The following is a 27414-nucleotide window of genomic DNA, read 5'->3' on the forward strand; positions in this document are numbered from 1 at the left end:
CATTAAGCCCTAATCTATGGATTTCCCATGACTGGGCAGTGTCTCTAGCTGGAGGGTAGCAATACCCAAGTTATGCATGCTCATCTCAACTCTGAATCAATCTAGCTATAGCTGGACAGTAGCAGTGCCCTCTCAGTGTCAATGTAAGGTGAATCCCTGTCAGGGTCAACCCCGCTGAGGTGGGCTGAGATGTGTGTTAGATGGGAGGAGGACCAGCTGCGTGGTTGGTGGGTAGGGGTGTGTGGTAGATGGGAGGAGGACCAGCTGCGTGGTTGGTGGGTAGGTGTGTGTGGTAGATGGGAGGAGGACCAGCTGCGTGGTTGGTGGGTAGGGGTGTGTGGTAGATGGGAGCTGACTAGCTGTGTGGTTGGTGGGTAGGGGTGTGTGGTAGATGGGAGGTGACTAGCTGCGTGGCTGGTGGGTAAGGGTGTGTGGTAGATGGGAGGAGGACCAGCTGCGTGGTTGGTGGGTAGGGGTGTGTGGTAGATGGGAGCTGACTAGCTGTGTGGTTGGTGGGTAGGGGTGTGTGGTAGATGGGAGGTGACTAGCTGCGTGGCTGGTGGGTAAGGGTGTGTGGTAGATGGGAGGTGACTAGCTGCGTGGTTGGTGGTTAAGGGTGTGTGGTAGATGGGAGGTGACTAGCTGCGTGGTTGGTGGGTAGGGGTGTGTGGCTGATAGGAGTTGACTAGTTGCGTGGTTGGTGGGTAGGGGTGTGTGGCTGATAGGAGGTGACTAGTTGCGTGGTTGGTGGTTAAGGGTGTGTGGCTGATAGGAGGTGACTAGTTGCGTGGTTGGTGGGTAGGGGTGTGTGGCTGATAGGAGTTGACTAGTTGCGTGGTTGGTGGGTAGGGGTGTGTGGCTGATAGGAGGTGACTAGTTGCGTGGTTGGTGGTTAAGGGTGTGTGGCTGATAGGAGGTGACTAGCTGCGTGGTTGGTGGGTAGGGGTGTGTGGTAGATGGGAGGTGACTAGCTGCGTGGTTGCTGGGTAGGGATGTGTGGTAGATGGGAGGTGACTAGCTGCATGGTTGGTGGGTAGGGGTGTGTGGTAGATGGGAGGTGACTAGCTGCATGGTTGCTGGGTAGGGGTGTGTGGTAGATGGGAGGTGACTAGCTGCGTGGTTGCTGGGTAGGGATGCATGTATTAGATAGGAGGCAACTGGCCGTGGCAGGGGAGGGACAACACACTGAGAGCCCTGTCACTGAGCCCTGCAACCACTCATCAGACTTAAAGGAGCAAAGTGACTGTGTGAAGAATTATGACTGAGAAAAGCACTGCAGTCCTCCAAGGGATAAAATTGAGTAAATAGCCTGGTAACACTATCTATCTACTAACCGTGACCCTAGCTCTGACCCTAAACTTAACCCTAGCCATAACCTTAACCGTAACCTTAGAAAGCAATTGCATAGCAATGTATAGTTTGTTGATAGTACGACCATCTGAAGACCATCTAGAGATGGAACATCTGGACTATCCATATAAAGTGGGACCAACAGCCCTAATACGGTTGAAGTCAGAAGTTTACATACACCTTAGCCAAATACATTTAAACTCAGTTTTTCACAATTCCTGACATTTAATCCTAGTAAAAATTCCCTGTCTTAGGTCAGTTAGGATCACCACTTTATTTTAAGAATGTGAAATGTCAGAATAATAGTAGAGAGAATGATTTATTTCAGCTTTTCTTTCTTTCATCACATTCTAAGTGAGTCGGAAGTTTACATACAATCAATTAGTATTTGCCTTTAAATTGTTTAACTTGGGTCAAATGTTTCAGGTAGCCTTCCACAAGCTTCCCACAGTAAGTTGGGTGAATTATGGCCCATTCCTCCTGACAGAGCTGGCGTAACGGAGTCAGGTTTGTTAGCCTCCTTGCTCGCACACGCTTTTTCAGTTCTGCCCACAAATGTTCTATATGATTGAGGTCAGGGCTTTGTGATGGTCACTCCAATACCTTGACTTTGTTGTCCCTGCATTTTGCCACAACTTTGGAAGTATGCTTGGGGTCATTGTCCATTTGGAAGAAACATTTGCGACCAAGCTTTAACTTCCTGACTGATGTCTTGACATGTAGCTTCAATATATCCACAAAATTTTCCTCCCTCATGATGACATCTATTTTGTGAAGTGCACCAGTCCCTCCTGCAGCAAAGCACACCCACAACATGAAGCTGCCACCCCTGTGCTTCACGGTTGGGATGGTGTTCTTCGGCTTGGTGTTCTTCGGCCTCCTGTAACGCGAGTCGTCTTCCTCTGACAAGGAGTATGAAAGATCGGACCAATGTGCAGCATGGTAAGTGTTCGTCATTTTTAATGAAAAGTCACTGAACACGAAAATACAAAATAGCAAAGTGAAAGACAGAAACGAAAAACGAAACAGTTCTGTATGGAGGAAACACAGACACAGAAAACAATCACCCACAACTCAAGTGGGAAAAACAGGCTGCCTAAGTATGGTTCTCAATCAGAGACAACGATTGACAGCTGCCTCTGATTGAGAACCATACCAGGCCAAACACATAGAAAACCAAAACTAGAACAACACATAGAATGCCCACCACAACTCACGCCCCGACCAACATAAAATAGAAATAAAAACAAGGAACTAAGGTCAGGACGTGACACCTCCCCCCTTTTCCTCTAAACATAATGATGGTCATTATGGCCAAACAGTTCCATTTGGCCAAACAGGACATTTCTCCAAAAAGTATGATCTTTGTCCTCATGTACAGTTGCAAACCGTAGTCTGGCTTTTTTATGGCAGTTTTGGAGCAGTGGCTTCTTCTTTGCTGAGCGTTCCAAATGATGAACCAGACTTGAGGTCTATAATTTTTTTTCTGAGGTCTTGGCTGATTTCTTTTGATTTTTCCATGATGTCAGGCAAAGAGACACTGAGTTTGAAGGTAGGCCTTGAAATACATCCACAGATACACCTCCAATTGACTCAAATTATGTCAATTAGCCTATCATAATCTTCTAAAGCCATGACATCATTTTCTCAAGCTGTTTAAAAGGCACAGTCAACTTAGTGTATGCAAACTTCTGACCTACTGGAATTGTGATACAGAAAATTATAAGTGAAATCTGTCTGTAAACAATTGTTGGATAAATGACTTGTGTCATGCACGAGGTAGATGTCCTAACTGACTTGCCAAAACTATAGTTTGTTGACAAGAAATTTGTGAAGTGGTTGAAAAACTAGTTTTAATGACTCCAATCTAAGTGTGTGTAAACTTCCGACTTCAACTGTATATGACATAGGGCTGATAGTGTGTAACTTGACTGTACTGTATCAGCCGGCGAGGCCATGGGCATATGACGCCAATCACTCAGCCATGTCACCTACGAACCTTCATCCCTGCACCCTCCGCCCTCTCCACTGACCTTATCAGCTGACCTCAGTTGGCAATGTGGTAGAGTGAAAGGTCAACAATGTGAGAGGCTTTCTGGGTAATCTGAAAAGCACATACTGTAGGCTAATATTACATGCTATGATTATTTAGATTAGAAATACATCTGAGGCAGATATACAGTGCCTTGCAAAAGTATTTATCCCCCTTGGCATTTTTCCTATTTTGTTGCATTACAAACTGTAATTTAAATAGATTTTTATTTGGATTTCATGTAAATAGTCCAAATTGGTGAAGTGAAATGGAAAAAAATGATATGAAGTCCCTAAATAAGATCTGGTGCAACCAATTACCTTCAGAAGTCACATAATTAGTTAAATAAAGTCCACCTGTGTGCAATCTAAGTGTCACATGATCTGTCACATGATCTCAGTATATATACACCTGTTCTGAAAGGCCCCAGAGTCTACAACACCACTAAGCAAGGGGCACCACAAAGCAAGCACCGCCATGAAGACCAAGGAGCTCTCCAAACAGGTCAGGGACAAAGTTGTGGAGAAGTACAGATCAGGGTTGGGTTATAATTTTTTTTATCTGAAACTTTGAACATCCCACGGAGCACCATTAAATCCATGATTAAAAAATGGAAAGAATATGGCACCACAACAAACCTGCCAAGAGAGGGCCGCCCACCAGAACTCACTGACCAGGCAAGGAGGGCATTAATCAGAGAGGCAACAAAGAGACCAAAGATAATCCTGAAGGAGCTGCAAAGTTCCACAGCGGAGATTGGAGTATCTGTCCATAGGACCACTTTAAGCCGTACACTCCACAGAGCTGGGCTTTACGGAAGAGTGGCCAGAAAAAAGCTATTGGTTAAAGAAAAAAAAAAAGATTTTTTTTTTGGTGTTCGCCAAAAGACATTTGGGAGACTCCTCAAACATATGGAAGAAGGTACTCTGGTTAGATGAGACTAAAATTTAGCTTTTTGGCCATCAAGGAAAACACTATGTCTGGCGCAAACCCAACACCTCTCATCACCCCTAGAATACCATCCCCACAGTGAAGCATGGTGGTGGCAGCATCATGCTATGGGGATGTTTTTCACCGGCAGGGACTGGGAAACTGGTCAGAATTGAAGGAATGAAGGATGGAGCTCAATACAGGGAAATTCTTAAGGGAAACCTGTTTCAGTCTTCCAGAGATTTGAGACTGGGACGGAGGTTAATCTTCCACCAGGAAATGACCCTAAGCATACTGCTAAAGCAACACTGGAGTGGTTTAAGGGGAAACATTTAAATGTCTTGGAATGGCCTAGTCAAAGCCCAGACCTCAATCCAATTGAGAATCTGTGGTATGACTTAAAGATTGCTGTACATCTGCGGAACCCATCCAACTTGATGGTGCTGGATAAGTTTTGCCTTGAAGAATGGGCAAAAATCCTAGTGGCTAGATGTGCAAGCTTATAGAGACATACCCCAAGAGACTTGCAGCTGTAATTGCTGCAAAAGATGGCTGTACAAAGTATTAACTTTGGGGGGTGAATAGTTATGCACGCTCAAGCTGTCTGTTTTTTTGTTGTTTTATTTCTTGTTTGTATTTTGCATCTACAAAGTGGTTGGCATGTTGTGTAAATCAAATGATACAAACCTCCCAAAAATACATTTTAATTCCAGGTTGTAGAAAAGATTCCAAGGGGGGTGAATACTTTAGCAAGCCATTGTAATCGAGGGCAGAGGAAAGCTGAGTTGGAGTTTGCAGGGAGGAGGCTAGCGTGACGATAAGAGAGTTTGACGTCTGTCTCCGCCACCCAAACCACATCAGACAAGCCAAACCCTTGCCGTCTTAGCCGCCCACTGCGTTGCACAGTCTGGCCAAATTCAAATGACTCCGGTTAGAGAAACTATCAGCTAGAATCGCTCCCCTTTTTGCCTCCAGTGTTCTGTTGCCTCTGCTTCATGAATATGTTGTCGCCTCGGGATACAATTTTTTCATTTGCATATCTGACGAGCGACACAATAACTGCTTATAGGAATCGCGCCACTTTCATGTGCCAGGTTGCTGTGTTGCTGCGTTGTTGCGTCAGATAGACACAGTCTCTGTGTTGAGCTCTGTTTAGGGGTGAACATGAAGTTGCACATCATATTTTTAGCAGAATCGGTTACTGTACCTATAGTTCTGTTTTCAAGCCCTCCAGTGCATGTAATGGCTAGTCCTGCGCTATATGTTAGTTTCTACTGTTGTTATCACTCCATTCTCAGGCTTTCAGTTGGTGTGTCTCTCCTGCAACTATTTTGCTCAATAACACAATAAGGACACATATTCCTCTGTTCACAGCTCTTTCCATTACAGCCAGCCACGAACCGCATATTTCTTCATATGAGAAGAAAAAGACCCTCCAATCATGCTCTTAGGGGCTGTGGGATTGAATAAAAGCCTCTGAACATTGCTTATTAAGGTTGTGAGGGGAATTTAATAACCTCAAATGAAGTGCATCTAAAACCAGCCATTGGAGCATAGGGATCACAGTTCCTGTACTGAATACAATTAGGAATGCAGCAGGCTAGACTGTTACTGTTCATCTTGGAGGTAAATGCTTTTCATCCAGCCTACACAATGTCATACCAGAATTCCAGATTCAAAATGCAGACGTGATAGCTGTAGTTGGTGCCACTGTGGTTTGGTATTTCAGGGCATTTCTTAACTTTACTTTGCAGTCTTGGTACTTCTGTCTGCTTTATGTCTCTGAGCCTCAACTCTAGTCATTCTAATTTCTCCCAGAACAAGAATGCTGTATGATGTCTGGCACTGCAAGTCCCTATACCCCATGGTTCTGACTGTTCTGTGTCCTGTGTGTTTTGCAGGTGGTTTGAGGGGAGCCTCCATCGTGGATTCTCTGGACACGCTGTATATAATGGGATTAATGGACGAATACAATGACGCAAAGGAGTGGGTGGAGACCAGCCTGGACCTGAACTCGGTAAGATCAAACTCACTCATTGGATATTATCTCTGCCATTCAAGTTGGAGGACCAGTCGTCTACCACAAACACTCTCAGTAGGGGTCTTAGTGCTTCGAATGATTTTAGGCCATATATTTTCCCCTGATTGACCAAGTTTTCAATCCCTCGATTTTATTGGATAGTTACTCTGCCATTTATGTTGGAGTACCAATCAACTACCCCAACACTAGAAGTAGGCTGTCTGACTTGGCCCGTGTTAGGTTGACATACACTTAATAAAGTTCTCACCAGTGGTCTTACTGTGCCAGGTTGATTTTAAGTCGATTGTCCCCCGACGGACCCAAAGTCCTGTCCAGGGAGTGGGACAGTTTGCCAGAGTTATAAAGGATATTCCAGATGGAATAAAGGATGTCTTGTGTGGCCAACCCTGAACAACTGATCCATTCTAACCACGCTTTCTTACTGTGCCATGGGATTATTTTAACTCTCCCAGAACTCTGTGTGCTGTGGGATTGGATGAATAAAAGAGGGACAGACTAAGAGAGAATGTATGTGGAAGCATAGAGAGAGAGAGGAGCAAGAGAGAGGTCATGGCCTCCCCATTGTGTAATTCCATGATAATAGACTTCTTCTCGGGGTCGGGAACAGAGAGGTCTGCCAGTTTGGACATTATGTGGAAAGTGAGTGAGTGAGAGGGATGGTGCCAGCCAGCAAGGTAAGCGCCGCCAGGCTTTGTGTGCCCTGTTGCTAACGGACTAGTTTATAGGCCCTCCGTTCCACTCTGTTTCCACACTTTGTGTAAGTCCCCTATTGGGATAGTTAATTTTGTCCAAAGGCTATTTGGTTTAGTCACTAATCAAATATCGCCTCTCTGACATCTACTGGCTAAGAGATGTCTTTAATGTGTTACGGTGATACATTGTCTGAGGTCAGCATTTTCTATTGTTTTCTATTATTTTCTATTATTCATTGATCTGTCTATTCCCTATAGCACTTCGGCTTTGTCCCTCTTTGGGAATTATACTGAAATCTATTCGAACCTCCTGAGTGACGTGTTTGATGTGCTCTTAATAGTTGCTGTGAATTTAGATGAGCTAGGCTTAGATGAGCTAGGCTTAGATGAGCTAGGCTTAGATAGATGTTGACATGCAAAAGATGGTACACATGCATTATCATGTGTACAATTTTTGTACAGAACATTGACACAATTTTAGACACACAAAGCAAGCCATATCTCGCTCCTTTCTCACTCTCCCTTTATTCCTCTGTTGTTCTTTCACTCACACACGTGCTCACACATCCAGCTTTTCAGTCTCTCCCTCGCAGTTGGGCAGTATGAAGATGAGTAGCTCCTGGTCTTGGCAGAGAAAGCCAGGGCAAGAGACACTCAGTAATGGCAGCCCATGACAAACAGCAACCTTGTCAGCATCATGAAGACACCCAGGGAGGATTTACACTCCCGGCCACACTTTGTCACTGGGCTAGCGAGGTCAATCTGTCACCATTCACTTCTCCAACTCCTCTGATCAGTTGTCCCTGAGGGTCTCCTCGTCTGAGTGGACGGATATCTGTCCTGTGATGGACGCCAGGCCACTTTAGGTCAAAGTCACCATACTTTGGGAACTGGGTCAGGGATCTAATTGACATATAGGGATTGAGGTTTTGGCTGGAGACCCAAATTTGGCAATGACAATTGAGTAATGTTGTATTGCAGCTGGCTTCTTGGGCAGGCTTCACTTGCAAAATAGGCTCTGTCTCAGTTGTGGTAGTAAAGAAAGTCATTACAGCCATATTGACTGATAAAACATGTACCAATTGAAGAGAATAAGCCATTTTAATTAGGCGACCAGTTCAGGAGTGGGGTGTAATAAATTATCACTCAGAACATGACATCATAACCAGTCTAATAATGTTAAATGTACAGTAACATATACCAGTGTTTACAATAGAAAAAACAAATCATTAGGAATTATTAATCAGCAATTACCATGTGAATAGCTTCACAACCTTAAAGTTTTTTAAGGTGTACAGTTCAATAAAATGTCAAATGAATTTCAGAATTAATTAACAACAATAATTAACATATTGAAAAATAACTCATTAACCTGTTTATTTATTTTGTGTGTGTGTGTGTGTGTGTGTGTGTGGCCTATGAGTGGGAAAGGGGGGGTTGTTTCTTTAGTTTGATACGTTTATTGAAGTCTGGGGTGCTGGTTGACAGGGCAACTCGGAGGTCATGCTGGCTGTCCAGTTTGTTTCTGCTTTGAGTTTGTTTTCAGCACTGCCATCGCAGAGAAGCCACTTTCACACAGATAGGTAGTGCTGAACGGCAGCATGATTCTGGTTGCATGACAGGCGAGAGCTGGATATTCTCCCACTACGCTGCACCAGAACTGTGGCAGTGTCATTTCCGGGAAGCGCATGCTCAGTCCGTGATCAAATGACAGCTCCACCAGCTGATCCTCTTCGTTGCTTGGCAACGCCTTCCATCTCCACTTAAAAGGGGTCCGGTATCCAGTCGTCATGTCTCCTGTTCTCCTCCGGGAAGTAGTCACAAAACTTTCCCTGCAGCTTGACAAGATGCTGTCTAATGTTTTTTTTTCAGTGTGTCGCCGTGCGCTTTGTTGATCAGATTATGAATCTCTAAATCAGCATTAGGAAACATGTCAATACTCACGTTAGAAACATGATTTGCCCAAATGGTAAGCTTCATTTTGAAGGCATCCATTTCGACCCTCTGTACAAATCGATTGTGCCCCCTCCATTACATTGCCACATTGAGAGAATTCAGATGATCAAAAATATCCACCAGGTAGGCAACCTGTGCGAGCCATTCCTCACAATCGAAACATTTGGCCAGAGTTGACTTCTTTTCCGAAGGAAACGCAGCAATCTCCGCTCGGAGCTCATAAAAGCGACCCAACACTTTACCCCTGGAAAGCCAGCGGACATCTGCATTATAAAGCACCTGCTGGTACTCGCTCCTCATATCCCTACAGAAGACCTGGAAACACCTGCTGGTACTCGCTCCTCATATCCCTACAGAAGGCCTGGAAACACCTGCCGGTACTCGCTCCTCATATCCCTACAGAAGGCCTGGAAACACCTGCCGGTACTCGCTCCTCATATCCCTACAGAAGGCCTGGAAACACCTGCCGGTACTCGCTCCTCATATCCCTACAGAAGGCCTGGAAACACCTGCCGGTACTCACTCCTCATATCCCTACAGAAGGCCTGGAAACACCTGCTGGTACTCGCTCCTCATATCACTACAGAAGGCCTGGAAACACCTGCTGGTACTCACTCCTCATATCCCTACAGAAGGCCTAGAAACACCTGCTGGTACTCGCTCCTCATATCCCCACAGAAGGCCTGGAAACACCTGCTGGTACTCACTCCTCATATCCCTACAGAAGGCCTGGAAACACCTGCTGGTACTCGCTCCTCATATCCCTACAGAAGGCCTGGAAACACCTGCTGGTACTCGCTCCTCATATCCCTACAGAAGGCCTGGAAACACCTGCTGGTACTCGCTCCTCATATCCCCACAGAAGGCCTGGAAACACCTGCTGGTACTCGCTCCTCATATCCCCACAGAAGGCCTGGAAACACCTGCTTTTCGTGGAACTCTTTTTGATATAGTTGACACACTTGATTACATCCTGAAGAGTGGCGTGGAGCTCAGGCACCATGTCCTTCGCTGCCAATGCCTCCCTGTGTAGGAAGCAGTGGTTCCACGTCGCACTTTGTGCTCTCTCCAGGATCCGCTTTACTGCCCTGGAGTGCTTTCCCATCATGGCAGCTGCCCCATCAGCAGCAGTGGTCACACCGACACACCCATCCCAGGCCAGTCCCACGGAGCCCATATGCATGTCCATTGTGTTAAAGATAGCCCCTGCAGTGGAGGTGGTGGGCAAATCAGCACTTCCTCGAAGTTATTATCCCACACGTGTCTGACATAGACCATTAGAATCGCATGGTGAGCTACATCTGTAGATTCATCAAGCTGCTGTGCGTAATGGCCATTTGCACTGATGTGCTCTGATGTCTGGCACGTTATGTCCTCAGACATGTCCTGGATTCTCCTCATGGTGTCATTGAATAGGGGTGTGGTTTTAAGTTTGTTGGCGGCTGACTTTCCCAAGATTTCAGTTCACATATCCATCGCAGCAGGGAGTATGAGATCATCTGCGCTGGTGTGGGATTTTTGCACTTAGCAATGCGCTGAGCCACAAGGTATGACGCGAAGTGCCTTTTCTTCAATGAATCTTGTGAGGCCTCCAGATATTGACATTTTACTTTATTTTTTAAAGTCAGCTTAAAGTCAGCTGCACATTTTAAAAACTTGTCCATGATTTTACTCTGACAGCTAGCCTACGTGAGTTAAATGACAGCTAACTATCCACATGTGCAACGCCTGCAAAACTCAACTGCGTAGTTAGTCAATCAAGCTAGCTGTCAGAAGATGATCTGTATTATCTGATTGGACGTCTCATATTTAAAATAGTGTTGCAGAATAAAACATGTTATTGGATCAGTGTGTGTGTGTGTGTGTGTGTGTGTCAAGAAATCTGTCATTTCATTGGATCAGTGGGGGTAAAGTCAGTTGTGTAAAGTCAGCAACAATAAGCGATGCGACGGTATCCATTCAAAATAAAAAGTTTCAGTGTGGCGCTTACCTTTCAATATAATGTTTTAATTATTATTATTTGTATTATTGAATATATCTTTTTCAAGTCCCACTTATATCCAGCAACTTCGCACACAGCCGTAGAAGAGGAGTGGAACAACATTCCACAGGTCACGATCAACAGCCTGATCAACTCTATTATGTTGTGCTGCATGAGGCAAATTGGTGGTCACTCCAGATACTGACTGGTTTTCTGATCCAAGCCCCTACCTTTTTTTTAAAGGTATCTGTGACCAACATGATGCATATCTGTATTCCCAGTCATGTGAAATCCATAGATTAGAGCCTACTGAATTTATTTCAATTGACAGATTTCTTCATAAGAACTGTAACTCTGTAAAATCTTTTAAATTGCTGCATGTCGCTTTTGTATTTTTGTTCAGTGTATATGTTTTCAGATTGATCCACTAAAGAGCTTTGTGAGTGATCAGAAGCCATGTTGATTCTCTCCACAAAGTCGAGTGGAGAATAGAAGGCTACACTTAATGCTGTGGGAAATAGAGATGTATGAGAGCAGACTCAAAGTCAAGTGTATTTATCTTTGTGCTGCTGAGTGGATTAATTAAGTCAGTAGAATGTCTCTCTCCTCTGCTGCCGAAACTAAAACAAACTCCCCAAAATCCTGCTGCAAATCCTGACGAGTTCCCATGGAGACGGAATACTCTGATCATACACTTTCCTCCAGTGACTCATCCAATTAGAAAGACGAGAGCAACTTCAGAATGCCTCCATCTAATGTTAACTTTGCAAAATTCCACAGGCTGTTTATCCGTTTCAAGCCCGATGTAATAGTTGGAGATGTCAGTGTTGATTAGTGTTTTGGGGTTTGGTGGTCTCTGGCTGCCCGAGATAGGGATTTCGATCCTTCTCTTGTAACCCCATATTAGTTTTCAAGGGGTCGTTTTCTTCAGGTTTCGAGTCCCTTGGTTAGTCTAGCGAATGCTGTGGGTAAAAAGAGGGGATAAATGGTTTTTTCCTCTTGCAGGTCTCCAGTCTCAGTCTCTCATCAGGGTGGCTAATAGAAAGTGATTAATGAACTCTTACCGGTTGGCTTTTATCCCCTATTGACAGATCTATCCCCAATTACCCCTCCTTCGAGGCTCTCGCCTTCAATTGTCCCCTATTGCCTTTCTCAGCTCGCCGTTCCTCCATCGTAGTCATTCTAACATCTCTCGGATTCCGTCTCTCAGAGGAAAAGTCTCAGTGAGGTTTGTGATTGTGTTTCAAAGAGAACAGGCCACTGTGATCTATCCAGACAGAGCAGCTGTCTCTTGTGGCTTCAGCGCATCGTTTTTTTCTTCAGCGCATCGTTCTCTCTTAGATATTCTGAGGGCAAACTGGGTAACTGTGCAAGTGATCACAGACAAGCTATATCCTTATCCTCTTTGTGACATTTCAGTATGCGCATTCCTTCGTACGTCAATGGAATAGGCCTATAATCTACACTAATATTTCTAGGCCAATGACAGGTGAGTCTCTCCCTCAAGGTCTACCTAAAATAGGAAAGATTCCCTACCACCTACAACCTAACCATTATTAGCACGGTAATTAAAGTCGCACTAGAAAACACCAGTGCTCTTAACAAAGACCATCAAGTGACTGGATAATTAGCACATCCAGGCCCTGCAATTCCAGCAAGATGTCTGAATTGAGACTTCAGTGTTAAAGAGTCTCTCATGGGTGTCGTTTTGGAGAGGGCTGAGGGGAAGGAGCTTTGTTTATCTCTTGTGTAGCGTGTCGCTTTTCCCTGCCTGGAGGGAGCGCAGATGCTTGCATATCAAAGCAAAGTGTATGTAAACAGGCCAGAAGCACAGGGGCAAAACTGAGAGGCAAGAGAGGGGAGCCTTGCAATGTTCCCGCAGGCTGTTGTTACACTGAAAGGTCAAGAGAGTGATGTGTGATGTGAGAGAACACTTAATGTGCTCCCTGATTTGGCCAAGAGATTCATGTGTAACGGGACCAGGCAAAGCACTTCAGGGACCCATCCTGCTTGGTTGTTTGCACCAAACACACCAGGTTAGATGTGTTACTGTGTTTTTGCTCATGGTTCTTCTACAGTACCAGTGACATTTTGGACACACCTACTCATTCAAGGGTTCTTCTTTATTTTTACTATTTTCTACATTGTAGAATAATAGTGAAAACATCAACACTATAAAATAACACATATGGAATCATGTAGTAATCAAAAAAGTGTCAAAATAGCCACCCTTTGCATTGATGACAGCTTTGCATACTCTTGGCATTCTCTCAACCAGCTTCACCTGTAATGCGTTTCCAACAGTCTTGAAGGAGTTCCCACATATGCTGAGCACTTGTTGGCTGCTATTCCTTCACTTTGTGGTCCAACTCATCTCAAACCATCTCAATTTGGTTGAGATTGGGTGACTGTGGAGGCCAGGTCATCTGATGCAGTACTCCATCACTCTCCTTCTTGGTCAAATAGCCCTTACACAGCCTGGAGGTGTGTTGGGTCATTGTCCTGTTGAAAAACAAATGATAGTCCCACTATGCGCAATCCAGATGGGATGTCGTATCACTGCAGAATGCTGTGATAGCAATGCTGGTTAAGTGTGCCTTGAATTCTAAATAGATCACTGACAGTGTCACCAGCAAAGCACCACCAAGCCGTCACACCTCCTCCTCCATGCTTCACAGTGGAAACTACAGTACACATGTGGAGATCATCCATTCACATATTCTGTTGGAACCAAAAATCTCATATTTGGACTCATCAGAACAAAGGACAGATTTCCACCAGTCTAATGTCCATTGCTCGTGTTTCTTGGCCAAAGAAAGTATTTTCTTGTTATTGGTGCTTCAGTATGAGATGACTCAGTTTACCAGTGCACAATGGTTTCTTTGCAGCAATTTGACCATGAAGGCCTGATTCACGGAGTCTTCTCTGAACAGTTGATGTTGAGATGTGTCTGTTTCTTGAACTCTGTGAAGAATTTATTTGGGCTGCAATTTCTGAGGCTGGTAACTCTAATGAACTTATCCTCTGCAGCAGAGGTAACTCTGGGTATTCCATTCCTGTGGCAGTCCTCATGAGAGCCAGTTTCATCATAACGCTTGGTAGTTTTTGCGACTGTACTTCAAGAAACCTTTAAAGTTCTTGAAATTTTCCGTATTGACTGACCTTCATGTCTTAAAGTAATGATGCACTGTCGTTTCTCTTTGCTTATTTGAGCTGTTCTTGCCATAATATGGACTTGGTCTTTTACCAAATAGGGCTATCTTCTGTATCCAACCCTACCTTGTCACAACACAACTGATTGGCTCAAAGGCATTAATTAAGAAGGAAAGAAATTCCACAAATTAACTTTTAACACGGCACACCTGTTATTCGAAGTGCATTCCAGGTAACTACCTCATGAAGCTGGTTGAGAGAATGCCAATAGTGTGCAAAGCTGTCATCAAGGCAACGGTTGGCTACTTTGAAGAATCTCAAATATATTTTGATTTGTTTAACACTTTGTTGGTTACTACATGATTCCATGTGTGTTATTTCATAGTTTTGATGTCTTCACTATTATTCTACAATGTAGAAAATAGTTGAAAAATAAAGAAACCATTGAATGAGTAGGTGTGTCCAAACGTTTGACTGGTACAGTACATGTGTCTCTATTAAGACGGAAAGAGGATATCTATTATGAATTGAAACCCACAGTGCACCCTTCTTACTTGCGCTACTGTATATCCTACGGTAGATCCGTAATGTCCTCAGAGGTCAGCTTGCGGTCAAGAGAGGGTTAATCAAATCCAGTCACGCAGAAAAGATGGAAAGAACACGTTGTTATCTGACCAGAAAAGCAGACATTCATGTCTTCAAATGTAGTTGACAAATAGTTTGACTTTTGTTAGCAAATGCAGATGATGGAAGAAGAGTATATCTGTTCTATTCGCCCTCAGAGGAATATTGGTACCTCAGGCCAAAACTGTGCTGTAAAGTTGTATAATTGGCCTGAAACTTTAATCTGACAGTAGAGTGACCGTCAGCTGAGAGACCAGCGATTCACCTTCTCAGTCCCCCAGAGATGGGCCTGATTGATCACATACTGGCCTGAAACTTTAATCTGACAGTAGAGTGACCGTCAGCTGAGAGAGCAGCGATTCACCTTCTCAGTCCCCCAGAGATGGGCCTGATTGATCACATACTGGCCTGAAACTTTAATCTGACAGTAGAGTGACCGTCAGCTGAGAGAGCAGCGATTCACTTTCTCAGTCCCCCAGAGATTGACCTGATTGATCACATACCGATTGATATATTGTCGTGGCCTTATTGAACCCCTATTCACAAAAAAAACAAAACAATGCCTTAATTGTGAGAAATGACACGTTACTTCAATTAGAATTGCTTCGGTATGAGATGACTCAGTTTACCAGTGCACATTTGCATAATGCCTTTCTGGCAATCAGTAAGTGCCTAGATATGATAAACAGCTCATATGCAGATTCAATAATGTGTTGCTTATAAAGAAAGATGTGATCATGGTATGCTTTGGTAAACATTTTTTGCTTTTTATTCTAAACAATGCTGGGTTATAAATCAAAATGTTTCGCATACTGTACCCTACACTTACTCTGCCAGAACATGAATTGTTGCTCCAAAGACAAGTAGGTTGTATTCGTTCATCTGCGACTACCGGCTGTTCTAAACTGGAAGACCACCCTTGGGTACAAACCTGTTTTTCCTTCCTTGTTTATCAGTTGGTTTAAGTAGGTTGGCGTTTACTATCTGATTTCTGGAAGCTCACTGTGCAAACTTAGTAGACCTTGCAGCTGTCTAGGCTCAAGGAGCAGATCTGGATCAGGCTCTTGTTGTTTACCTCAGTAGGCCTGTTGGCTGACCTGATCTGGCCTCATGTCCACAGTAAACGTGGCTCCACAGGGCTCCAGTCATTAGGGCTGCTGAAACCAGAGGGCATGTATCATATGAGGGGCTGCTTGACTGAAGATGCCATGCCCCAGCCATGAGGTCAAGACATCCTGCTGACATCCTATCTCTGCTGGAGGAGAACAATGTGTGGGTGGTTTATTACAGATACTATATACTGTTATTTACTGTAACACCAGTGACGTTTGAATTCCGTCTCTAGCCTTAGCTCTTGACGTGGGTCGGCAGAGATTGGCACTGGCTCAATGCCATTAGGTTGATGATCAGAGATGAATTGTGATGGATGGCAAACAATGTTTTCCTTGTATGCTCTGCACAGATGTGTTTATAGGATTTGCAGATGAACATCAGATTAGAGAATGATAAGACAGAATGGTATTTTGGCCTTTCAGCCAGTATAGTGACAGTGCTCGGGAATCCATTTAGAGATTTGGATGAAAACATTGATCTGATGTGCCATTGGCACACACAGGAACAAGGACGTGTGTCATGCCTTGTGAGTAGGTGGCATGGAAGTCAGGTGCAGGGGAATCAAACTTGGTAGAAATGGTGTAGTTTAATAACGTAAAACAAAAACTCCAAAACCAAAGTACATAATAAAATAAATGTGGGTAGAAGAACCCGTCGCACACCAATCCATAAATCATGAGCATAACAATAAGCAATCTCTGACAAGGACATGAGGGGAAACAGAGGGTTAAATACACAACATGGAATGAATGGGATTGGAACCAGGTGAGTAGGAAGACAAGACAAAAAACTATGGAAAATGGATCAATGATGGCTAGAAGACCGGTGACGCCGACCGCCGAGCACCGCCCGAACAAGGAGAGGTATCGACTTCAGCAGAAGTCGTGACAACGTGGAGGAAAAATGGACTGAACAAGGAGGGAGAGATGGAATGAGAGAGAGAGGAGGAGGGTCCCATGAGTTAAATAAAGGTTAAATAAAAATAAATAAATGAGAGACCTGAATTATGAGAGCATTCTCCTTGCCTGTGAACTCCTGGAGACACATGTCTGCTGTCGTGTTCTTGTTTGTGTGTGTATTTGTGTCTGAGTGCCTTTGTGTGTACACTCAAAGAGAACAGCTTTGAGGTGCATTCACCAAACCTTTTTTTCTCAATAACTCCCCCCTCTTCAATGCCTTCTACTCCCCAGACAATGGGAGAGATGGGGGGATTGTGAGTGATAGTGTCACACCCTGACCATAGTTTGCTTTGTATGTTTCTATGTTTTGTTTGGTCAGGGTGTGATCTGAGTGGGCATTCTATGTTGTGTGTCTAGTTTGTCTGTTTCTGTGTTTGGCCTGATATGGTTCTCAATCAGAGGCAGGTGTTAGTCATTGTCTCTGATTGGGAACCATATTTAGGTAGCCTGTTTGGTGTTGGGGGTGATTGTTCCTGTCTCTGTGTTTGCACCAGATAGGGCTGTTTTGGTTTTTCACATTTCTTGGTTTTGTTAGTCTATTCATGTATAGTTTCTTTATTAAAGAACCATGAATAATAACCATGCTGCGTTTTGGTCCGCCTCTCCTTCGACACAAGAAAACCGTTACAGATAGAGGAGGACGAGGGGCTGTAATTCGAAGTTATCACCCTAGTGACATTCATTTATTATTAGTCAGTCTCTTATTTTGCCATAATGTATTCAGGGAAGATGTGGTACAAGACCGTGTCATGGGTGTGTATGTGTTAGGGAGAGAGAGATGGATGGATGCATTTTGGATAAGATATGGAATAGCCTATCACTATGGGATAGATTGTTTTCTGTACATTCCCTGATGAGTTCAGAAATCTGAACTTTCATAAAGTATGCAGCCAACCATTTCGCCTGTGTATTTCGAGAATATATTGGCCTATAAGACTTTAATGATTTGTGGTGACGCCTTCTATATTGCCCCCTCTTAAAAATGCATCATGGAGAGAATGGAACTCTTGTAGCAGAATGATTGTGTTGCATTGAAATCAAAGTACCTGATCTATCACATCTACTCCACCGCTAACAGTAAAAATGGCTGGCAGTATTTACATAAAAGATAAAACGCATCTAGACGAAACAGGAAGGTCGTGAACTCTTGACCTGTGTTGTTTTGATGACCAAAGAAAAGTTCAAAGTGTCCTCCCACCCGTAACAACCCAAGACCTTTTGGGTATGTTGTGTTTTTGTTGTGTCTCAGCTCCAGTTCAAAAAGCTGCCCTCCACTGATGCCTATGAGAATAATGCACTACTAGGAACATGGCCTACTAATAATAATGGACCACGTACTCTGTTTTGATCTCTGTTAACTCCGTTGGAGAAGCCTCTCTCAGCACTGTTTGTGATAATACAGTAAATGCGCAGATGTGCTTAAATGAAATGACGTTACCTCATGCTTTGATCAGACTCTGTCTTTAAACCAAAATCTATCTCAATGTCAACTAACAAATCAGCTGATCAGTAATGTAGCCTGCTAATCAAATCAACTGTATTTATCAAGCCCTTCTTACATCAGCTGATGTCACAAAGTGCCGTACAGAAACCCAGCCTAAAACCCCAAACGGCAAGCAATGCAGGTGTAGAAGCACGCTGGCTAGGAAAAACTGCATTATGAGAGCGCCGATCTTTGAATGTATGATGATGTCCCCACTGTCACAACATGTAAAGGCCCAACATTACTTGCTGTAAGTGTCCCTTTTAGTAGTGAGAAATTAGCGCGAGCGCTCCTTCCCCAGGTCGTGCTGTTTAGCATGCTCCAGAGGTTAGCAGTCATTAAAGCTCCGGTGTCTAGGACAGCCTAATTATGGACGTGATGCTAATCAAGCCCATAATTACTGTACATTTTCAAAAACAGCCCTGGATTTACATCCTGTTGGTGACAGGAAAGGAAGGAGTTCTGAGGAACTTCTGTTCACAGCAACGGTATTAGCAGAGTTACAGCTTCCAGGTTGTGGACGAAAGAGTACCTGAGTGACACCACCTAATTGGTCCCTTTCATAATCAATCCGTGCTAATTAGTGAAGTTGAGTTAAATCACAGCTCTGTTGGTTTAACACCAACTTTGATTTAGGCGTGATCTACTCCTCTATTTAAATGCTGGTTTATCTGTTCAGCTTCCCACGAAACTCAATCTATTTCCTTGGTTTCCGAGTGCAGATTTTGCCACAGGTTTGAATCCTAGAGTCTGGATGTGCAGTTTGTTGTGTACCCAATGGCTCTGATAGCCCCGGATTAGGATTAAATCATACCATTAATGTTATATTTGTGCCTGAGCAGTCCATTGCAGGCCTCAATAACAGTCTCATTTGCCCCTCTTGCACACTGAAAGCACAGCGGGATGTGCCAATCAGGCTTATGTCCCAGTCTAATCTTGGCAGAGAGAGTGATCAAAACCAGTGCCATGCTTTGTTGAATGCTCACCAACCGAAAAGCAAGCATCAAACAAAGACAACATTGTACACTGTACACTGAAGCAGAACATTAACAAGGCACAACAGCAATGTACCCCCCCCCCCCCCCCCCATAGATAATTTGATTCACTAGACTAACTTTTTTCATAACCTCCTTTCAGGCACGTTGGAACAGCTGTGCGATATATATATATATAGCACCATTTTTGGATGCCAATCTGGTAGCATTTACAACACACACACAGCCCCTAAATCCACATTGGATTACATGTTCTGTTGTGTAGCTTCATTATTGGTCAGCTGCTTTATGAAATAATCAAATTGCCCTCCGGAATGTGCAGTGAGGGGTAAAAGAGTCAGACCTGTACTTGCCCATATAAGACCATTTCCAAGACTAGGGCTGTTGCAGTGAGCGTTTTACACCGGCAGTCATGACCACAGTAAAATCCTATGTGACCGCTAAAGCATGGTAATCTCCTGTTATGCACACTGGGCATGCGTTGGTAGTACCCAAATCGCTAACGACCATTCGGGTCCTAATGGCCTGGTATTCGGGGCTCTATTGTCCCTCTAACCACTTTGACGTAAATGCAATCGAAAATCACATCATCAAAACAGTAACGTGCTCTTAAAACTCACCTCACTGTGATTGATCAATTTGAAGAAAGAAGTCCAACAACCGGTTGAAACTGAGTGGAAAACATGGTCGTTGTGGATGTTGTTTCAAAGCCTAACACAACAAAACGGACAGTGCTTTCTAAGGTGATGATTCATTCAAAACACAAGTATGCATATTATAGATTATACATACACATAGGCCTATTATGAGCCCAAACCCAAACGGAATGGAATTATGGAATTAAATGGAATTAAAATAATGATTTTTCCGTTATACAATATATAGCCTAACCATATTACGCTTGGAAGATAAACGTTTTAAAAAAACGATATCTTTAGTATATAATTGGTCTACCCTAAATTAAGCAAATCCAGAGTTAGCCTACAAATGTGTATTTGATTTTGAATAGCCAAGTAATAGGGCATTTTTTATATTAATAGGCTGACACATTACCTTTAGCTACAGGATATCTCACCACTGTGCGTTTCCATCTCCTCTCTCCTTCATTCCTTTCTCCAGGTGCAGAGAGGGTGGTTGTCAACAGTTTCATGAAATTTGTTTCGCGGTGGAGCATGTTACTATCAAATGTTCCCGAACAGATTTCACTTGGTTTCCCAGATTAAGCACTGGGTAGCTGCAGCAACAGGGTTGGAGAGCTCATGGCATACAGAGTTTGTGCTGATTATCACCTGTCACACCGAGAAATAACCAGAGTAGCCTACCCAACGTGAGTGAAACGAACCGCAGGAAAGTGGCCTCCATTCGCTATTCGAGTGAATACGGGCGACATGTATTTAAAAAAAAATCTTGCCCCTGTTCCTGCCTATTTGATAATGGGCCATTCTACATCTAAACTAATTCGACATATTAGTAAAGACAATGTTAAATTGAGAATAGTCCGATGGGTGAAAATATGATCACTTCATGGGAAAACAGCCTGAGACGATGTCAAATCGTTGGTAGCCTATAGTCGCATCATGCGTCCCGTATATCTTTTGACTTCTAAGGCATTTTAAGGTTTGTATCATTCACAAGAAAAGTTGCCAAATAACTCTAAATCTAGGTCCTGTTTCAAATAATCACTGTTACGCTCAACATAGCCACTTCAAATGCGTACTCACTTTGGAATGGGGAAAAATATCCGTTCTGTTTTATTCAACTAAGTTCAATTCTATTCTTCTTGGTATTAAATCATACAAAAGAATGGCACTGGACTTCTAAGCATATCTTGTCTACTAAATGAACAAGCCTACAGTCTATGGCATGGCACATAGCCAGCTAACATACAGTAAGCCAACTCATATTCTGTTCTTCTGAAATACATTTTCTTCATATCATAATGTTTCTTTAGACCTGCCTAAAATAAATCATGGATTTACTGTGAGGGTGTATCTTCAATTGACTTATTAGACTTTTTAAAATGTAGATATTATAAAGGTGTTTATGTTCATTAACGATCAATTACGGTGAAACCGGTAGGCTTTTGCATGACAATAACCGGCTGACAAAATGCAATGACACAGCCCTATCCCAGACTAATCGTTTATTTGAATAGTGCAACTCCTTCTATACAGTATGAATAGTACTGGAGGTGGTGGTGCTCTTACAATAGAGAGAGGATCATATGCAGAAAGGTTTTCTTCTGGGTGGCAGTAACAGAGGCAGTTAGAGCTGGCGTGTTAACTCTGACAGCCCTGTGTTGTCTTCTAATTAGACGCACTGCTGAGCAGAGTTTGGCGAGAGAGGCAGGGAATGAAAAACAACAGGCTCGCCTTTATTCCTTCCTTCCTTCACCTGATTTTATTTTCCACTCTGCACAGCACTGGAAAAGTGGAGCAATTAAATGTGCACACATTGCTTTTTATTTATTCGCGTGAAAAAGCCTTCTGGGGAGACTTTGGATTTATTAGTTGTTTATTGTTTCACCCATGATAATACTGTATGGGGTGTGATGCTGAGATTTAATCACATTGTTTTTCAGGTGAAGTGGTTACAGTGGATTTCGCGTTGAGCTTTCCCAAGGCGATCTGCTTTGTTTGCAGCGGAGCCTCAACGTGTGTGGTCTTGGACGTAGATGCAAGACCTAATAATTCCCTGTGATGCAAATGAACAATGTTATATTGGGAAATAAATGACTGGAAAACATCTGGCAGAACAAATAGCAAATTAAGCACAACAATGTATTTTAATTAAATGTTTTTGAAACGCTTATATAATATAAATTCGTTATCAATATGGACCCAATCAGCATCGAAGCCTCTGGAATAAACCACTCATACTAAATGAACTGTTATGAGACGTTTGAAGAGTGATTTACAAGGCTTGTGTTTGGTAGCATGAGTCAGATCAGTTGAACCGTAGTCACCATTACGGTCCCCTCATTGTACTTTATGGCTGTCCTTGCCAAAGTGCCAACATCACTGGTGACAAATTAAAAGTCTGTCCCTAATCACCACCATTTTAGGTCCATTATAGAACGGCCACTCATCTACGGGTTGGCAAGACGACTCCTCTGGGTCACCATGGCAGAGGATTGGCAGTTTGTCTTACAGAATGTCAGTGGTTAAACTGTCTTGAAAGAGACGTGGCCAACTTCTCAGTCGCACATTAGCCCAGCAGTCATTACCTAATAATGACATCGTGCAAGGCTGGAATTTAACAGCTGTGAAGAATGTCAAACTGTAGCACTCATCTCCTGAAACCTTTTTTTTTTTTTTAGTACATGACTTTTCTTTGTGAGTTTCTCATACAGTGTGTACAAATGTATGGTCGGAAAACGATAGAGTAAATCGCTCCAGGAGCTATAATAATAGATTTGACAGAGCACTAATTGCACTCTGAGATGGTATATTCTGACAGCTTAATCTTAACCCAGTTGCACCATCCTGATAGTTGTGTCGAAGCAGACATAACGGGAGATGGAAAAGTAAAGCCTAGCACCGTTTCGCCACTTTCAAATCCTGGAACTCACAACAAAGGGAATTGGAAAGGCCGCAAACGTGATGAGAAAACGCGAAAAAGAGTTAGGAGTGGAAAGTCATCAGTGAACTAGACGGTGTATATTTTCTAAGGCTGCCAGAGGAGAATCGATAGTCTGCCGCGGTTCTAAACATTAGACATGAGAGTGAGTCAAATGCAGCGAACATTATCGCACGCCTTTGACTCTCCCCTGGCTTTATTGAAATGTTCCCTTCTAGAGACTTTATTTAACGTATATAAATGGTTTCTTATAGGGCTGTTGGTGGGAAACAATACTAGTTCTAAGATGGGACAAGCCTACTCTCTAGCTAACTGCTACTGTATAACATTATGCATAACTCCACTGTTTCAATGGGCAACACGTTGGCCATTCACGTGTATCACTTTTATCACTGTGAAGAGATCTTCACATATGGATTTCGGACGTACTTCTATGGCTCAAGAGTGCAAACATCAAATTCTCGTTCATTATTATTGATCAATTAAAAAAATGTAGGTTTATTCATGATTCATTATTGATGATGTTTTTAACCGAAATATGAGTTATTTTGACTAATCATTTATGAGATTGGCCTGTGTCCTGAATGGAGCATTCCACCTCTGATGCAGCGTGATCTCTCTCTTACAGAACGGCGAGGCTTCTCTCTTCGAGGTGAATATCCGTTACGTCGGTGGGCTGCTCTCTGCGTACTACCTGACAGGAGAGGAGGTAAGATTCATTCATGTCTATTATACCCCTCGATTTCAGGAAGAACCGGTCTCTTCCTTTATTGAGATTTGGCCCTGCATTTTGAACGATGAAGGAGTTGTGTGGAAAAGTGTTGCAAAGTCATAAAACACTCACACACACACACAAACAGAAACAGGAAATCTCATCACATAGTCAGTGTGTAAAACATTTCTCAGCTCACATAACTCCCACATGCCCTTTTCCCGGAATGACCACATTACTGTCACCGACATACAGCGCAAGCACACATCTGCACTGACCCACATGTGACCCTCTGCATTACCAATCTATGACCAATGTACTATGAACAGAGTGGAGGTCAAGCGTGCTATATAAAATAACATCTGCCCAAGCATGGTACATGACATGATGCTCTAGGCTGTTCAGATGAAGTGGGGACAATCCATGCTGACGCCAAATTAAGGGTAAACATGTCCAATGACATAGGAGCGCTTGAGTCGGCTTAATGGACATTGATTTGGAGGCTGAGTGAGTCAGGGAGAGAAAGCACAACATTTCTCTACTGCAGAATATTTGTGAAATATGAATATACACTACAGGTCAAAAGTTTTAGAACACCTACTCATTCAAGGGTTTTTCTTATTTTTAAAAAACTATTTTCTAATTGTAGAATAATAGTGAAGTCATCAACACTATGAAATAACAGATATGGAATCATGTAGTAAGCAAAAAAGTGTTAAACAAATCAAAGTGTATTTTATATTTGAGATACTTCAAATAGCCACTCTTTGCCTTGATGACAGCTTTGCACACTCTTGGCATTCTCTCAACCAGCTTCTTGAGGTAATTACCTGGAATGCATTTCAATAAACCGGTGTACCCTGTTAAAAGTTTGTTTGTGGAATTTCTTTCTTTTTTAATGCGTTTGAGCCAATCATTTGTGTTGTGACAAGGTAGGGGGGTATACAGAAGATAGCCCTATTTGGTAAAAGACCAAGTCCATATTATGGCAAGACAGCTCAAATAAGCAAAGAGAAACGACAGTGCATCATTACTTTAAGATATGAAGGTCAGTCAATATGGAACATTTCAAGAACTTTGAAGATTTCTTCAAGTGCAGTCGCAAAAAACATCAAGGGCTATGATGAAACTGGCTCTCACGAGGACCGCCACAGGAATGGAAGACCCAGAGTTACCTCTGCTGCAGAGGATACGTTCATAAGAGTTAACGGCACCTCAGAAATTGCAGCCCAAATAAATGCTTCACAGAGTTCAAGTAACAGACACTTGTCAACATCAACTGTTCAGAGAAGACTGTGTGAATCAGGCCTTCATGGTCGAATTGCTGCAAAGAAACCACTACAAAAGGAATCCAATAAGAAAAAGAGACTTGCTTGGGCCAAGAAACACAGGCAATTGACATTAGACCGGTGGAAATTTGTCCTTTGGTCTGGAGTCCAAATTGGAGATTGTTGGTTCCAACTACCGTGTCTTTGTGAGATACGGTGTATTTCCCAATGTAAAGCATGGAGGAGGAGGTGTTATGGTGTGGGGGTGCTTTGCTGGTGACAATGTATGTGATTTATTTAGAATTCATGGAGCACTTAACCAGCATATCTACCACATCATTCTGCAGCGAGACACCATCCCATTTGGTTTGGGCTTAGTGGGACTATCATTTGTTTTTCAACTGGACAATGACCCAACACACCTCCAGGCTGTGTAAGGGCTATTTGACCAAGAAGTAGAGTGATGGAGTACTGCATCAGATGACCTGGCCTCCACAATCCCCTCAACCAAAATAAGATAGTTTGGGATGAGTCGGACCGCAGAGTAAAGGAAAAGCAGCCAACAAGTGCTCAGCACATGTGGAAACTCCTTCAAGACTGTTGGAAAAACATTTCAGGTGATGCTGGTTGAGAGAATGCCGAGTGTGCGAAGCTGTCATCAAGGCAAAACGTGGCTTTTGAAGAATCTCAAATACATTTGGATTTGTTTAACACTTTTTTGATTACTACATGATTCCATATGTGCTATTTCATAGTTTTGATGTCTTCACTATTATTCTACAATGTAGAAAATAGTACAAATGAAAAGAAACCCTTGAATGAGTAGGTGTTCTAAAACGTTTGACCAGTAGTGTATGTGGAAAAGAACAGTGTGTAAAATCAATATTGTCACATTATATCACCATACAGCCCACATAGCACTAAACTCAGTTTAGATTTGTGATGTGGATGCCTGTTGCTTGAGCTTCAATTCATTCACACACAACTGTCATCATTGTTTATACCCATTGCAATTATTAATGGTTATACTTCTTATAGTAAATTGCTCTTTCAAAGAGCATACAGTGGAAATGTTCATATTAATCAGAAGTTGGTAAACAAATTGTTTGCCTAGGAAGCTTTCCTCATAACTTCCCTCATTTCTCTCTCATGTTTGGAGTAGAGGAGGATAGAATCTGATTAGACATTGTGAAATGCACTTTAAATTCTTCTTGCGAAATGCAAATGCAATCAGATGAGTAAAATTGCTATAGGCAGCCCTTACATCCCTTTTCATAGTCTGTCACTCCTAAAGCTGCAATGGGGTTCACACTGGCATTTGTGTTTGTTTTCCGTGACATTTCTCAGTGCTGTAAGTACCAATTAGGACATACTGTACAGGGTAACTGCCAATCAGTGGAGGCTCCTCAGAGGAGGAAGGGGAGGACCATCCTCAGTGATTTTCAGATTTTTTTTTTTACAATTAAAAAGTTATCCTTTTTAGATAACTATACTAAATATAATCACATCACCAAATAATTGATTAAAACATACTATTTTGTAATGAAGGTCTACAGTAGCATATGATAGCACAATGGTGTAGCCAGAGGATGCTAGTGTCCATCCTCCTCTGGGTACAATAACTTCAATACAAAACCTAGGAGGTTCATGGTTCTCACCCCCTTCCATAGACTTACACAGTAATTATGATAACTTCCAGAGGACGTCCTTCAACCTATCAGAGCTCTTGCAGCAGGAATTGTCATGTTGTCCACCCAATCAATCAGAGAATGAATCTAGTACTGAAAGCATATGATACAGCCAGCTAGCACTGCAGTGCATAAAATGTGGTGAGTAGTTGACTCAAAAAGAGAGAAAGACAATAGTTGAACAGTTTTTAACAAATTCATTTCTTCCAAAATGAAGGAGAATATTTTCAGTTTCACTTACTTAGCTAGCAAATGCACCTAGCGAGTTTAGCCTACTCAAACACCCTGCTCAAACAGAAGGATGATATGTTAGCTAGCTGGCTATGACTATCCAACACAACACTGGATCTCTTCCAAGTCAAGGTAAGCTTTTGGTTTTATTAATTTATTGCCACCGGGGCCCGCCGGTGTAACTGCTTACTGACTGTACACTGTAACGTCACTGCATGATTGTAGCGTGTTTACTAACATATTAGCTCTATTAGCTATGTTGACTAGGACGTTACTTTAGCTAATATGGTGACAACGATGTAGGCTGCGTGTAGCTGTTATGATATGGTTTGGTTTGGAAAGGTTTTTTCGCCTGGTCACATATAGCTGATGTGTTTTGAATTGACGTCCACAAGTGACAAAGGGAAAAGTTGAGAGTTGGAGAGCCCATAGATGCGAAAAGGAATACAACCTGGCTTTTATGAAAGTGAACTGTGTTTACGTGTGATCAGGGGTGTATTCATTCCGCCGATTATGTTGAAAAAATTATCTTAAACGGAACAAAATGGGGATAAACATATCTGCATTTTCCCAATAGAAACTCTTGTTTGCAATTGTTGGACTAATGATTACACCCTATATCAGCTA

The 27414-nt window shown here is 42.8% G+C and overlaps 1 protein-coding gene across 2 annotated transcripts in view; it reads left to right on the plus strand.

The window, feature by feature from the left end:
• LOC115105343 (mannosyl-oligosaccharide 1,2-alpha-mannosidase IA-like) overlaps positions 1–27414 on the plus strand; it is a 204471-nt gene that overhangs the window by 118915 nt on the left and 58142 nt on the right. For both annotated transcript variants that reach the window (XM_065010099.1, XM_029627289.2), the window contains exons 3-4: positions 6214–6329; positions 23517–23597. In XM_065010099.1, coding sequence (XP_064866171.1) covers positions 6214–6329; positions 23517–23597 — 197 coding nt within the window. The remainder of the gene's footprint in view (positions 1–6213; positions 6330–23516; positions 23598–27414) is intronic.

Source organism: Oncorhynchus nerka, linkage group LG3 (genome assembly GCF_034236695.1).
Source record: "Oncorhynchus nerka isolate Pitt River linkage group LG3, Oner_Uvic_2.0, whole genome shotgun sequence".
NCBI lineage: Eukaryota > Metazoa > Chordata > Actinopteri > Salmoniformes > Salmonidae > Oncorhynchus > Oncorhynchus nerka.